Consider the following 16,950-nt stretch of genomic DNA (forward strand, 5'->3'; position numbering starts at 1 on the left):
AAATAGCAGATTTTTTACGTGATGGTCATATATGCATATTAATGACTATAATAAGTGTGCATTCATTTTCTTGTATCTGCGTAGATGTAATCCCTGTAGGTGCACCAGGGACATGACTTGCAGAGTACACTATGGAGGCTGCTTACTTACCTACCTCACTGAATAGTTTTCTTTTTCTGGTCCTGCTACCTGGAAAAGATATCGTGCCCTAAGTTTATATATGATATGATTTTACTCTGGAACTGTTTGCTACTGTTTTATTTCTCCCCTTCTTTATTCTTTTCGAATCCCTTCTTTTTCAAAATGCTAGAAACATTCTATGTACTGGAAGTAACCTTTAGCATGGGTACAATTGGGATGAAGTGTTAACATTTTACAGATTAATTAGCATACAAAAAATAGCAATCACGTTGCCATCTTTGAGGAATGATGCGGTCTGCTGGAATAAAATTTTCCTATAACTGAAGATTCTCCTTGTGAAATGTGGTTGAATGTCCTCAGAAAAGTTGCTCAGGAGATATACTTCCTCTTATGTCAATTATTTGTAGAAGGATATTGGTGGATATATTACGCTTTCACAGAGAATATTGCACTATTTAATTTTGATGACTAAGTGTCGTGCACTTTAGTTTGCTGTAGGTATGGGCTGCTGGCCTGTGTCGGACTGTGTGTGTACTAAATTGCCCCAGACCAGAGGTATTTATTGGTAGTGTTTCATCTCCTTCTTGCTGAACCTTCTTGCTGTCTCTTACATAATGCTTCTAATTTTCTGTGTTTTCTTAACTGGAGAGAAACTTAAGATTTCAGTGGGGAAACAGACAACAGGTCTTCTTAAATTACCTGCTCTGTCATTTTGATACATTTGTGTGACAGGATGAGCCTAGCCAGGAATGGAGTCGAGCTATGCAAAAGGGATTTAGCAGGTGTCATTTAAATAGATCTGGCAGGCAAGGTTAGAATTTTTAAAGTCAGAGTGCTTGTGAAGCTGGATAGTTGCTTTGACTTCTTATTTTACCCTGGGACAGAAGCTCTGCCTGGTGAATAAGGGTAGTCGTGGCACATAGGTAATTTTACCCAGAAGACCCTCAGGTGGCTAGGCTAGTGAGATGGTGTGTCTTGATTCTTATGCGGTCTTATTTGACTATGGAATTGTTCTTTGAGTAACCTTATCCTGTGGGACAGTTTAAGAAATGCTCTTTTGGAGAATGCTCTTCACGCAGTCCTCACTTAGCATGGTTCCGATATGCACAGATTTCAGTTACCATGTAAAGGAAAATTGTTTCTCTGCTTAAAACACTTTTAACACCAAATGTGTGGATTTTCCACACTAAGCAATTACCCAGTTGTCTGCAGATGCCAGCTGGGTGTCTTATAATTTAATTCAATTCTCACACTAACCACCTGGAGTTAGTGCAGAACTCACTTAAGGTTTGGTCCTGAAGGGCTTAGTCCCACAAGACTGTCTCCCTATGTCAGACACCAGTCACAAATAGTGGGTTCCTAGGTAACCTATGCTTCTGTTCGAACCTTTCAGGTTTGATAATTTGCTCTAATGGCTTACAGAACCCAAGGAAACAGTATTATCAGTTTATTATAAAGGATATCATAAAGGTTTCAAATGAATAGCCAGATGAAAAGGTACTTAGGGTGAGATCCAGAAGAGTCCCACATGCAGGAGATTCTGTCCTGTTGGGGTTTGGGATGTGCCACTCTTCTGGCACCTGAGTGCACTCACCAACCCCAAAGGGCTCCAGACCCATTCATTTTTATAGAGGTTCCATTACGTAGGCATGACTGATTGAACCGTTGGCTCTTAGTGATTAATTCCGTTCCTGGTACTTATCCTGGCCTCCTCTGCAGTTGGGAGTGGGGCTAAAAGTTACAACCCTGTGGTCCCATGGTTGGCTCCTTTGGCAACCAGTCCCCATCTTGAAGCCCTCCATTAGCATAAACTCAGGCTCCATAGAAAGCGGCTTGTTATGAATGACAAAAGGCTTTACTTTCACCCTTATCAGGAAATTAACAGGGGTTTTCTGCACTCTGCTAGGAACTAGGGACAAAGACCAAATACATATTTCTTCTTCTATCAAGACAGCACTAGTTAAATAGCACTAGTTCCCCAATAACATAATTCAAATTTTAGTGACCATGATATGTTAACTGCATAAAGCACAAACTTTGCTACCAGCTCTCCCATACGTGGTCAACAAATCTGTTTGTAAATAACCAGGTGTGCATCTGTTCTTCAGTTCATACACAGACAGGAAAGCATATTGTTGTGCTCCTTCATTGTCTCTCAGTGATAAACCCACATGACACATCGCAAAACCGGGTTATCAAAAGAGGAAGTGCTAATAAAGGTGAAAGTGCAGCAGAAACAAAAAGTGATGGTTCTGGAAGTATAATTTAAATTGTGCATAAATGGAATAATAAATAACTGATAGAAGGAATGTTAACACTGATGCCATTTGAGAGACTCAAGATACACAGCCAGAGACACTTAGTCAAGGCAAATTTTATGTTTTAAATTACCCTACTTGTATGTTTTGAAATAGGATGGTCCAGTCTTTTACTGTTGAGCTTTTCTAGACAACTCAGGACTACCCATTCCCCCCACCCCCTTTTTTTTAGGATTTATTTTATTTATTTGAGCAGGGGGCAAAGGGAGAGAGAATCCTCAAGCCGACTCCCGGCTTAGCACAGAGGCCCACAGGGGCCTGATCTCAGAACCTGGGATCATGACCCGAGCTGCAATCAAGAGCCAGATGCTCAATTGACTGAGCCACCCAGGTGTCCCCATTTCACTTCTGATGGATACTTCTGATTTTTAATTGAAGTTCTCCCAGATCTTCTGGGTAATATATGGAATTCCATGTAGGGATATTTCTTCTGAATTATGTCAAGCTTTCCATGGTCCAAAGCCCTATTCCAGTTCATCCATCCGTCACTGAAAATGAAGAAGCTTACTAAGGATGTTAGTGGTCCCCCTCAGAATGCTACTTTAGACTCTGTCACAAGAAGTTCTCTAATAGTAATCTTTTCTCTTGGCTTAGGGTAGAATGTGGTCTCTGCTGTTAGATGTTGGCACTGAAGACTTTACAGGAGGAGAAGGGTTATGAAGGGAATAGATGTGTTTGCATTGACTCCTGTTTTTTGTAGCTGACTTATCACTGAGTGTCTTCAATGTAAAAGTTTATGATTTGCTGTTATCTTTTATCCTAGGGTGTGATCTCTTAGTCCTGAATATATTAAATCTTCTGTAAGTGTCATTAGACCCTAGGAATATAGCTTTCCTTTTCCCATATTCACAGTGGGAAATAGGACTGTCAACTGGCTTGAAATGTTTCTGATGGCTGTTGGTTCATCTTTAAAAATCTACTTCTATTTATAATTCATTTAATCTGTTCTTTAAATAGATACTCTATTTGGGAAATCAAAATAGGGACACTTAGGAGCTACATGAAAGGAAAACAAAATAAGTGGTCATAATATAAAAATCTGTAACAAATAGGGACCCTTTCCGTACAATGTGATTATACCTGTGACTGAACCTAAATAGGAATACTGCATTCTTTTGCATTGCCATAAACTATGGACATTTCAAAATAAGATCTCAAGAGAAAAATTCATCAATTATTTATTTTTTTCTCCCTCACATCCATTTTTTTACCCCTATATTTGCAAGATTCATATTTAAACAGGCTTCAGGATAGTAGCCCAAACTAATGCCTCCTAGATGTGCTTGGAATTCCTACTTTGTGTCCATCAGTAAATATTTCGTGAGCATCTCTTATGTAACCAACTTCAGGTAATTCTGTGGAGGATAGGAAATTCTGAATTATTAAATATTACTCATGACTTTAAGGAACTTAGAGTCTGGTTGGAATCACAGAGTTCTCATAGGAAACAATTGAGAGTAAGGTATTGTGCTGGCCTCTGTGCCCAAATACCATTTCTTTGCTGAGCTGGCTGCAAAAGAATTACCTGGGGAACTTGTTAAAAATAAAGATTATTGGGTCCCACCCATTAACTTCTCCCTGTAGATCTGAGGTGGGGCTCAAGAATGTGTTTTTCTTTTTAGAAATAAGCAATGCATAGGACAAAAGATACAGAAGGTTTTATGGTAAAAAGCAATTCTCCCTCTCCATTCTGCATCCATTCCCAGTTTCTTAACCTGAGGCACCACTTTCACTAATTTTTTGTGTATTGCTCCAGACTTACGGTCAGCATGGGTTTGCAAACATGCATACGTTCTTGGTTGGGGGTGGGGGCATGTTATACAGACTGTTCTGCACCTGGCTTTCCAGCATATCTTAAAGATCTTTCTCTATCTTTTCTTACAGAGCTTCCTCATTCTTTTGAAAAGCTGCTTCCTAGCAGCTTATAAAAGCTCTACAGGGGCTTCTGTTGCACAGCCAGGTTTGGGAGCCACAAATAGTCTAAATGTTAAAAGAGTTCAGAAAAGTTTTCTTGAAATGTTAATAATTTAAAGTCTTGCATTTCATAGCAAGGAATTAGACTCAGCAAACATTTCATGTACTTCTAGATTCAGGTTGCTTTAGAGCAAATTTTTACATAATGATTCTTGTTATGGTTATTAGGTAAAATTTATCAGTCAAAAATACATTAAGACAGAAGCGCATACTAATATGCATACTGATAACATACTTTTAAATTTCTTCCTTTGGTGACTTAAGAACATTGTGGGGCAAACCTCTGTGAAATTGCTACTGTTTATCCTTTATCAACATGGCAAGTATTTTCTCCCCTAAGATAATTTAGAGGGTTCTTAAATTTTCACATAATATTCATTTTGGGGCCAGCATTTGTTTGCTGTTTCACTGGTAAAGATAGAAATATAATCTATCTCCATGAAATAGCATATCCTCTGGACATCGTTTGCATTACAGTTCCCCTTAGTCTCTACAGACATACCTCATATGGAGCCAGACAGGTAGAAAGTAGGGTGCCAAAGAGAAGTGAGAGTATTAGCTTAAGAGGTTGAATGGCTGGTGGAATGACCACAGGTTGGTGAAAGACAAATATGTTTAGCTCTTTGGGTATTTCAGAAATTTAAAGCACCTTTCCTTACTTTAGAACATTCTAATAGAAAATATTGCCTTCAAGAGAGAACAGTTTATTTGTGCTTATTTGTAAAGATCCATTTAATCCATTTACCATATTTACATTGCCTACTCTGTACTTAGATGTCACACAGTGACAAGCAGAAGGGTGTTTTTTGCACTCAAGAAGCAAACAGTGTTGGGATGCCTGGGTGGCTCAGTAGTTGAGCTGAGCCTTTGGCTCAGGGCCTGATCCCAGGGTTTGGGGATTGAGTCCTGAATTGGGCTCCTGCAGGGAGCCTGCTTCTTCCTCTGCCTGGGTCTCTGCCCACCGCCCCCCATAAATAAATTAAAATCTTAAAGTGTAATGTATCAGCATTTAAAATGTATTTGTGTGTGTATTTCACAAATTGACCACCTTGAAACAAGTTTTATTAGAAGACTTGTTAACAGAAAGTTTGAATTTTAAGTGGTGAGGTACATTTTGTACCAGTGAGCACACTTGTTGGTTCTTCAACTCCTTATTTTTCTCTCATGTTCTTTGTTCAATTCCTTGGTAACATACATGTTTCTGTCAGCTGGTCAGAAATAAATTGGGCAACCTGGAACAGCAGGAAGCATAAGCCAGCTGTTTGAGGTGGAAAAATTGTCTAATTTTCTGATTTTATGAACTGAAGGAATTTGGTTCAGAGTATGCCCTTTACGCAAAACCCTCATTAAAATTGGTTAAGCACATAATATACCAATAAATAGCCTTAATGTGTCAAAAATAGAATCTTCACAAAAGTTGAAATATGCCACACTCAAAAGCACTTAATTTTATGAAAATAGCTTTATATGTCAGCAAGAAAATAACAGAAGTTGGACTTTTTCAGAACCACAGAGTTAATTTTATTAATTACCAATTTGATTTTCCTATATGCAAATTATAAATTTTTACTTTAGCTGATATTTGGTAATAAAGTATCATAGGGCTAACACACCCCACAAAACGTAATTTAAAAGTGGAAATGCCTATTGGCATCCTTTTACTTTCAGTAGGAACATCAGCCTATTAAGCTAATACTGGTTAGCAAGGTTTCTGGATCAGCAAAACCAATGTTCTGTTTCATTCTAAGCATTTTATGTGTGTTAATTTTATTAACTTTTTGAGGGAGACAAATACCATTATCTCCATCTTTACAGATAAGACAAAAAACAGTTAAGTTGCCCAAACTCACGCAACTACTAAGTAGAGTAGGCTGGATTCCAACATAGGCAGACTTGACTCCAGAGAACTCAACCATCAAAATTAATAAAAAAATTGAAAACATTTTTAAAAAATTGAAAACAGAGGATCCCTGGGTGGCTCAGCGGTTTAGCACCTGCCTTCTGATCATGTTAGTGTGGGGCTTTGGAGGTTGCAGTCAGCAGTTTGATGCTTTGGGTAAGAAGGTGGACTTCTGATACCCAGGCAAAACTTTTGTAAGGAATGAAAATTTTAAATGAATAAATTTCATTACTATAGCCTTCTATCATCCAAGGAAGGATGAGAAATCTACTAATTCTTATGTTGAAAGATCTTTGGCTTTTTACCATTTGTTGCCTTTAGTTCCTGTACCAAATTCTTAAAAAAATTTAAGCTGAATGAACTTTAAAAATAAAAGTTGCTTGTAGCTTTACCACAATGTGTTGCTTTTCAAATAGATTTTCTGCACAGCTAATAATCAGTAGAAATTTACTGGGATCATGATGTGGGCACACTGTACTTTGTACTGAGAGAAGTCTTGAGCTCAGTTCAGGAAAAAGTATATAAAATAGCTCAATATCAATATGTAGAAATGTATATCAATAAAATGTCAAGGACTTTCTGTGGGTGATCCAGTGAAGTTTCACCAAGGATTTGGAATTTGAGTTGGGCTTTGAAGACTCTAGGTAGTGTGGATTGCTTGGTGAAGAATGGGGAGAGAATTTGAAACCAGAGGAATATCTAATGAAGTCCACAGGACAGTAAGATCTTAAAGAATTTGGCCACCCACTCTTCCAACAACAAGAGTAGAGAATATAAATGGGAGCATTATCCAAGAAGAAAAAAGAGAATGTTTGGCAGATCCTACGGAATTCTGGTTAGTCATTAATTCAATTCTGTTCTTGTCAAGTGTCCAAAAAAAAAAAGCCAGCTAAGCAACAATTTCAGAAGATTAAGACAATAGAAAGTGCTAAAGTTGTCACTGTCCCACTCACCAAATGGCAGTGGGGCTGTTCTATAGATGGAAGCTATTCAGCAAAGGTCAGATTGTCACCCCTGTAGAAAACCACCTCCAACACAGAAAAGTACACGCACTGGTCTAATAAACATTGAACATTTTGTTATTAGGAAAGAGTAGGGTGATTTGTATATGAAGGAAAGTTTTATAAGAGAAATAAAGGGAGTAAGAGAGACTAACGGGTTGAAAGTGATTCTTATAAAATTTGCTTTCAGAATTTTGCATTTTTTGTGTCCTACTATATTTGCTTTTAACATACCTGTTAAAGTAATTATAGTAATATACTATAGAATTACTATATATACTATATATATATAGAATATACTATAGAATTATAGTAATTCTAGAATTCTTTTAATGTAGGGTGAGGGGTGGGACAAGTTATTTATTCTCCCTTCTGGGAGAGAAACTGAAATATATTTAGTAGTTCCTTTTGGTGCCCTTCAAAGATCTGAAATAAACTTCTTGGCTTAGGAACATTTAATTTTTAAGTTCAATTTTACTTTCTAAAATTATCTTTTATATGATTAAAGCTTTTAATATTTACTAATTTATCAATTTACTGTTGTAAAAAATTAGTATACTGAATTTACTATTAAATTCAGAAATTTTATTATTTTTAATTAATTAATTTTAAAAGATTTTATTTATTTATTCATGAGAGACTCAGAGAGAGAGAGAGAGAGAGAGAGAGAGAGAGATAGGCAGAGAGAGAAGCAGGCTCCCTGCAGGGAGCCTGATGGGGGACTTGATCCTGGGACTCCAGGGTCAAGCCCTGGACTGAAGGCAGGTGCTCAACTGCTGAAGCCACTGAAGCGTCCCTAAAGTCAGAAATTTTAAAATAAATACTGTTAAAATGTTTATACTTGTCAAAGCCTGAAGACATCACTGGCATTTTAGTATAAGAGGGGACATTGTTTGCAGGGGTGGGGGAGTAAAGAGTAGATGCTGGGGAGAGGAACCAGGGACCTTTGAGGATTATTAGCTAAGTTTTGCCCAAAGTGTCCTGAATTAATTCGAATGTTCCTATCTTCTCTTTTCTTCCCTAAGCCTTGTGGAAGTCACCTTTCTTTATATATCTTAGATATTGATAGATGAGTTTATGTTACATACTGGTTTAGATTTTCCAGGACGCATCTAACGTTGCTTTCTTACTTAATTTAGCCATCACTTTTTAAGAGTAAGGAATGTGACCATAGTTAAGTTACGATGAAACAAATCCGAGTTTCTGGAAGTGTCCAGTTGGCTCTGTGGCTTTGGGTTTCTGTTCTGGTTGAAGTGCAGCCCCCACTACTCACACTTTATGAACCAAGAGAGGTTTGGTTTGGAGCTCTCATTGAATAAAGATTGCTCTCACACATCTCACTCTTCTCATGACCTTTTCTTTGCTCCATCTTAGCCTGCTTTTATTACACTTACAACTTATCACTGTTAAGGAATATATTACATTGGATATTTCATATTCTGCACATTCCACTATTTGAGCATAATCCCCTTACAGATCACTGGCTTAAGGCCTCCAGCTGAGTCCGTGATAGGAACACCTTGAGACCTCCCCCAACATTTATTTACCTTTTACCTTCCTCTGTCTTCATGCCCCTTCATCCAGCAGCTTGGATTGCTGGGACCATCATTAAATTAACTTCCTTGTAAATATCCTCAACTCTCTTTCTAGTCTTTGTCTACAAAACCCCAATTCCGGACAGACCCAGCCTCTTCCCTTGGGCCTGTGTTGAGCATTGCTGAAAAAAATACCACACAACTGTGCAGAAGTGATTTCATTTGGAATTTCTGATCACAGACTACAGTTGGACTGTCAACCTTGCCTGGCAATATTTCGGTGTTTCTTGTTCTTTTATTCTTCAGATCAATGAGTTTATACTTTTTTTCCTAGCTCCTCACACCTCACACCTTTCTTTTCTCACACTTTCTATACTCAGCTGATTTTCTCACAGCAGACTAAGCTGAGAAAACAAAAACTTCCAGGCTATAGTGTGATGTCCAATTTATCAATTTTTCCCCTTTGTTCCTGTGTTTTTGTGGTTGGATACCAATTTAAGGCCATGAAGATTTACTTCTCTGCTTTATTTTAAGAGTTTTATAGTTTTAGTTTTTATATTTAGATATATGATCCATTTGAGTTAATTTTTGTATATGTGTATGGTGGAGGTCCAGATGCAGTCTTTTGTATGTCTATATGCCTGAGGATATTTGTTGAAAAGACTGTTCTTTACCAATTGAATAGTCTCGGCATTGTCAAAAATCAATTGATGCTAAACATGGGGGTTTATTTCTGGGTTCTCAATTCTGTTGCATCCTATATGTCTCTTCTTATGCTAGCACCACACAGTCTTGATTACTGTAGTTTGTATATAAGTTTTGAAATTTGGAAGTTTGGATCCTCTGCCCAATAATTTTTAACCTTTTCTTTGGATTGTAGACACCCTTTTGGGCTTAAGAAACTGTGGGCCTAGGACATGTTATGTAAATGTGCTTTTACATAGGGTTTATTTTATTGATTTGGAAATTGATAGTCTTTCAGTTAAAAAATAAACTTTTAGGTTTTTAAACAGCATATTCACCTTTTGCTTTCTATGGAAATAAATGAAATACATTTAAATTGGACAAATAAAGCAAGTTTCGGTTCTACTCAAAAGTGAATTGCATTTACTTGATTTCACTAATTGAATATTTGAATGGTAGTGTCATGTTATTTTTGACAACTGGTTTTGACATTTTTGACTTAGTTGCAGTGAGCTCTACTCAGCTTCTGAAAGACCTTATGGTAGCAGATGTATTGGATGGAGTTCACACACGAAAGTAGGCTTGTTTTGGGATATCTGGATATCTCTAAGATTTTTTTTTTTTATATTTTGTTATAGTTGTTAGATTGCTACATTTTAAGGATTTTGTTTGCTTAATTTTTTTACATGGTTGTAAAAATAGGTAGGATAGAAATTTATCCTTAAAAGCATTTTATTTTTTTTTTTATTTTTATTTTTTTTTAAATTTTTATTTTTATTTATTTATGATAGGCACACAGTGAGAGAGAGAGAGAGGCAGAGACACAGGCAGAGGGAGAAGCAGGCTCCATGCACCGGGAGCCCGATGTGGGATTCGATCCCGAGTCTCCAGGATCGCGCCCTGGGCCAAAGGCAGGCGCCAAACCGCTGCGCCACCCAGGGATCCCCTTAAAAGCATTTTAATTTACAGAATAACACAAAAAAGTGTTTGAAACATAAATCTTCCGTTTAATGAATAATTACCAAACATATAACAACCACCCGGGATGCCAAGACACACCTTTCCAGATTGCAGCTCCCTTGAGGAAACCTTGATCCTACTATTATGATCTGTCTCTTTCTTGCTCTCCTTTATAGTTTAATCCCTAAGCACTGTGGTTCAGCTTTTCCTAATTTTGAACTTTATGAATAGAATACACTGTATATATTCTCTCCCTCTCTCTTTTTTTCCTTTATCACACCTATCACTCATTTACAGAATTTGTTCAGGGACACCTGGGTGGCTCAGCGATTGAGTGTCTGTCTTTGGCTCAGGACGTGATCCCGGCTCTGGGTTCAAGCCCCGCATTGAGCTCCTTGTGGGAAATCTGCATCTCTCTCTGCCTGTGTCTCTGCCTCTCTTTTTGTATGTCTCTTATTAATAAATAAAATCTTTTTTTAAAAAAAGAATTTACTCATATTACTCATATCGCATGGGGCTTTAGTTCTTTCATTTTTGTATCTGTATATACTATAATTGTGAGAGTATACTGTGATTCATTCCCTTTACTGTTGGGAACTAATAATTCTATAACCATTCCTGTTTAGGTAGATATCCTGGTGCACATGTGCATGAGTTTCGCTAAGATATATTTATCTAAAGAGAAATTGCCTGATCATAGAATACAGTTCTTTAGTTTTGTTGCAAATTTATTTTCCAAAATGACTGTACTAGATTACTCCAGCCAGCAGTATACAAGTTTCCACTCTTCCACATCATCTTCAACATTTGGTGTCATCAGACTTTTTAGTACTAGCCAATCTGGTGGGCATATTGTGGTATTTTATTGCAGTTTTAATTTGTATTTCCCCCAGTTGTTAAAGAGGTCACACACCTTATCATGTGTATATTACCCACTTGGGTTTCCTTTTATAATGTGCCTCTTCATGTCTTTCGGCCATTTTTTCTATTGGGTTCTTTTTTTCCCTTATTATTTGTAAGAATTTATTATAGTCTAGATATAATTCCTTTGGTGGTAATCTGTACTGAATCATCTTCTTCCATTCTGGTTTATCCTTTCTTTCCTTATAGTTTAATGAACAGAAGTTATTCTGGTATGACTGAAATTAGCTGAGGTTTTTTTTTCCCCTCTTATGGACATGGCATTTATGTTTTGATTAAGATAGCCCTTTACCAGCACAAAGTCATAAAGATATTTTCATATTATATATTTTTTTTCTTTTTTAAAGTAGGCTCCATGCCTGGCACAGGGTCCAGTTCTGGGCTTGAACTCACAACCGTGAGATCAAGACCTGAGCAGAGATCAAGAGTCAGATGCTCAACCGACTGAGCCACCTAGGCACCCCTATTTTCATATTATCTTATTACAACCTTTATAGTTTGCCTTTCACGTGTATTTAGGTTTTTAATCTACTTTGCAGTAAATTTTATTGTTGTGAATTAGGTGCCTAATTTCATTTTTTTTCATACAGATGTATAAATTTTTAAAAAAAGATTTAATTATTCATGAGAGATACAGAGAGAGACAGAGGCAGACAGAGAGACACAGGCAGAGGTAGAATCAGGCTCCCTGCGGAGACCGAATGTGGGACTCGATCCTGTGACTCCAGGATCATGCCCTGAGCCAAAGGCAGACCTCAGCCCCTGAGCTACCCAGGCATCCCTCACTGATTAAGATTTTTAGAGTTAAAACCACCTTGCATTCCTGAGGTAGACCAAACTTGCTCTTTGCATCTTTGCTCATAAATGAAAGTGGTTTGTAATTTTCCTTGCTTGTATCATCCCAAGTTTTAGTATCAGGCTGTGCTATCCTCAAATGAGTTAGGGAGTAAGTCTTTTTGTCCTATTCTCTGGTGTAAGTTTTATATAGTATCGGAATTACTTCTCGGGTATTTGATAGAACTTACCTGTGAGGCCATCTGAGACTGGGATATTTGTGTGTGTTGGGGGAACAGTTTTTAAAATGACAAAGTAACTGTTACAGGAGTATTCAAATATTCTGTTTCTTTGTGATTCAAGTTTGCCTATCTTATCTATATTTCCTAATCTCTTAGCATAAAATGGTTCATTTCATAATGAACAAAGGTTCTTTTACCTTTAATGTCTATAGAATTTATAGTTCTGCACCTCTTTTCATTCTCACTATTGGTTATTCATGTCTTACCTCTTTCTTAGACTCACTAGAGAGGTTTGCCAACTTTGTGTTTTCAAAGAATTTTTGGTTTTGGTGCTCTATTGTATAATTTGTTTTCTATCTCATCAGTTCTGCTTTTTTATTCCTCCTATGTTTTTAAGGTTTATTTTGCTATTCTTTTTATAACTTCAGGTAGATGCTTCTGAGTTTATTTCAGCCTTTTTTTTCCTAATACATGCATTTAAAGCTGTGCATTTCTGTTTATAAGTTCTACATCCCACAAATGCTGTTATGTAGTATTTTTATTCTCATTTCAAGATAATTTTCAGCATTTCATTATAATTTATCTGTTGACTCATGGGTTCGTTAGCAGTTTATTCCTTAGTTTCTAAATATATGAAGATTTTCCATTTCATTTTTTGTCATTAATTTCTGGCTTAATTGAACTGTGGCTAGAGAATTTCTGATTTCAGACTTTCACATGCATGTGAGTTGGGGGGAGGGGCAGAGAGAGAGAGAAAATCTTCAAGCAGGCCCCTCCTTGCATGTGGAGCCCAGTGCTGGGCTGGAGCCCAACTCAGGGCTGTATTCTATGATCCTGAGATTATGACCTGAGCTGAAATCAAGAGTCAGATGCTCAACTTGACTGAGCCACCTAGGTGTTCCTAGGCCATGTTATTTAATCCTAAAGTTCAAATCTTACATATTTCATACATTTTTGTTTTACTTGCTTATTCTATCAGTTACTGAAAGAGTTCTCAAAATCTCCCACTATAATCGTTCCTGTTATAGCCTCCTGGGAAATTGAAATTTTTAGACTGAATATATGTATGTCCTATTTTTAATTTAGATTTTATGTTGCTTAATCTTAATATAGCTGTACTTTTTAAATTGCTATTTGCTCATCCTATTACTTCAGCCTTTCTGTATTCTTGTTGTACGTGTATCTTTTACAACCAGTGAATTGTAGTGTTTACATCCAGCCAGGTAACCTGTGTCTTTTAACTGGAGTAGGTTAACCAATTTACATATAATTAACAGTACTTAATGTATTTAAATTTATAACTTCACCTTATTTTAGTCTCTCCATTTCTTTTTCTCTCCTCCTTTTTTTGAATTGATTTTTAAAATAAATTCTTTGTCCCCATGCTGGTACTGGTATGGAAGTTATACTTTCTATTTCCTTTCTTTCAGTTGTCTCCTGAGAGATTCTAATAGGCATTCTTATTACAGAAGTCCAATGTTAATCATCACCTTTCCTCTCCTTCCAGGATAAGTGCCTTACGACTTTATAACTCCATTTGTTCTCTCCTGATTCAGATGCGCTGGTATCATGTGTTTTAGTTCTTTATGTATTTTAAAATCTCACATGACGTTATTTTATGTAGGGAATATTCATGGGTAAATTTGCCCATATATTTATTATTACTTTTTTTAATAGTTTTTTTTTTAAGATTTTATTTATTTATTCATAGAGACAGAGAGAGAGGCAGAGACACAGGCAGAGGGAGAAGCAGGCATCATACAGAGAGCCTGATGTGGGACTCGATTCAGGGTCTCCAGGATCACGCTCTGAGCTGCAGGCGGCGCTAAACCACTGAGCCACCGGGGCTGCCCTTATTATTACTTTTTAAGCTTTTCACTTTTTTCTTGCATCCAGACCTCTCTGTGATCATCTTCCTTTTGCCAGAAGTATGTCCTTTACATGTCTTTTACTGTGGGTTGGCTGGAGGTGAACTCTCAGTTTTTGGTTGACTACAAATACTTCTCTCTTCTTCTTGAAACCTATTTTAACTAAATACTGAATGCTAGGCTGATAGAATGTTAGGATAGGGGTGAGAGGGAGGAGAAAGGAAATGGAGAGAATGAGATCATGAGAGCTATGAGAACTCTCTGTTATTTCTTCTTTTTTTTAAAAAAAAGATTTATTTTATTATTTACTTGTGAGAGAGGGAGCATGAGTGAGGTGGGCAGAGAAAATCTCAGACTCCACACTGAGTATGGAGTCTAACATGGGGGTTGTCTGGAGTCTTGATGTGGGACTCTTCTTGGGGCTTGCTCTCATGACTCCCAAGATCACGACACTGAGATCGTGAACTGAGCCAAAACCAAGAGTTGGATGCTTACCCAGTTGCACCACCCAGGCACCCCTGGTGTCTATTCTTATAAGGACGCTAAACCCATTGCATCAGGACCTCACCCTTATGACCTCAATTAATCCCAATTACTTCATCAGAGGCCCTATCTCTAAAAATAGCCACACTGAGGGGGTTACAGCTTCAACATGTGAATTTGGGAGGAATACAAACATTGAGTCCACACTAGGTGGCATTTACACTTTGGTTGAGTTTCCTATGGCTTAGTAATTACATTACTTCTGATGTTTCTACTGTTGATAATAGTGAATCATCTCCCATGTACTTGGGCATATTATCCCCCCTAATTATTCAGCAAGTGTACAGGGAAGACAATAAAACTTATTTTTGCATATGTTTCTGTAATCTACAAAATTTGTTGGTGAGGTTGTTGTACACTTCCCAGCTAAATTTTAACCATCTATTATAGTTAAGTAAAGATTTTCAACTTATTTACTTATTAACTCTGTTTTTCTTTATCTTAGCTGTGTTGGTGTAGAAGAACATCATGCTGTTGACATTGACCTTTACCACTGTCCCAACTGTGCAGTTCTACATGGTTCCTCCTTGAGTAAGTACTAGAAACTTAAATAAAAACTGAAGTTTAGAATTTAATATGTACATGATAATATTTTAATAATACTTTGACTAGTTATGTTATACCCACCAAGAACTATAGGGAATATTTTTCTGAAGATACTGAGAATACAATTTCTGTCTGAATTATTGAATAACATTTAATAAGTCAAGAAGATCAAATGAAAAAAATACTATCATTCTTTTTTCCCTTTAAAGATATATTTATTTTAGAGAGAGAGTGTGAGAGAAAATGAGTATGCTTGAATGGCAAGGAGGGGCAGAAGGAGAGGGAGGAGAAGAGAATCTTTTTTTTTTTTTTTAATTTTTTATTTATTTATGATAGTCACAGAGAGAGAGAGAGGCAGAGACACAGGCGGAGGGAGAAGCAGGCTCCATGCACCGGGAGCCCGATGTGGGATTCGATCCCGGGTCTCCAGGATCGCGCCCTGGGCCAAAGGCAGGTGCCAAACCGCTGCGCCACCCAGGGATCCCGAGGAGAAGAGAATCTTAAGCAGACTCCCCACTGAGCATGGAGCCCCACAGGGGGCTTGATCCCATAGGACCCCGAGATCACAACCTGAGCTGAAATCAAGAGTTAGACGCTCAACCCACTGAGCCACCCAGGTGCCCCAAGAATACTACCATTCTTAATTGCCAGTGCAAAGCCCCTAAACTTAAGGACGTATATTCAAAGTTTTCAACCTGAGAAATGTGGAAAAGTGAAGTTTTCTGATTCTGGAAACTGATTTCGAATGTTTTTTTCTCTTTATAAATTAAAAAAACCTTTCCAGTAGTATTTGGGACAGTGTATAGGATAAGACTTTAATGCACACACATGCATTATGTTTTTAGGAAATTCAGGCATCAGTATGCTGGAATGTTACTTCTGTTTTCTGAATTTGGTTATCAGTTTGAGTATGGCCTGGAGTCCTGCCTCAACCTGAAACTGCACCCTGTCCCAGTCCCATTCTGAGGAAGCAGAGGCCAGACCAAGTGCCTGCCTGCCCTCTTCTGCCTGAGAGGCAGGGTACAGGCCAGAATGTTCACATACTCTCTGGGGTGTACCAGTATCACACATCAAATGGTATTTATCCTTAGCCTTTTACAGATGCTTCAGAAGAATAGATTGGAATGTTAATTGCGCAGATAGAAAGTAGAGATAACATTTAAAAAGCTTTGAAGGAAGTTATAACTTTCTTTTTAAAAAAATTCAGACTGCACGTGCCGGGGTGACTCCTTCGGTTAAGTGTCTGCCCTCGGCTCAGGTCAGGATGTTAGGGTCCTGGGATCGAGCCCCGCATTAGGCTGCCTGCTCAGCGGGGGAGCCTGCTTCACCCTCTCCCTCCTCTCCCTCTGCCCCTCCCCCCTGCTTGTGTATTCTCTCTCTCAAATAAATAAATAAAATTTCTTAAAAAATTTAGACTGCAAACTAGTATTTTTGTGTTTATAAAAATAAAGGGAAAAACTATAGACTTACTCATTTTACAACTGAAAGAACCTTTTCCTGAACATACTTTGATACATATTTGGGTGCTATGATATAGGTGACC

The 16,950-nt window shown here is 37.6% G+C and overlaps 1 protein-coding gene across 2 annotated transcripts in view; it reads left to right on the plus strand.

Moving 5' to 3' along the window:
• KDM7A (lysine demethylase 7A) overlaps positions 1-16,950 on the plus strand; it is a 78,380-nt gene that overhangs the window by 18,700 nt on the left and 42,730 nt on the right. For both annotated transcript variants that reach the window (XM_072762891.1, XM_072762890.1), the window contains exon 2: positions 15,307-15,392. In XM_072762891.1, the coding sequence (XP_072618992.1) occupies positions 15,307-15,392 (86 nt within the window). The remainder of the gene's footprint in view (positions 1-15,306; positions 15,393-16,950) is intronic.

The sequence above is a fragment of the Vulpes vulpes genome, chromosome 7 (assembly GCF_048418805.1).
Source record: "Vulpes vulpes isolate BD-2025 chromosome 7, VulVul3, whole genome shotgun sequence".
Lineage (NCBI taxonomy): Eukaryota > Metazoa > Chordata > Mammalia > Carnivora > Canidae > Vulpes > Vulpes vulpes.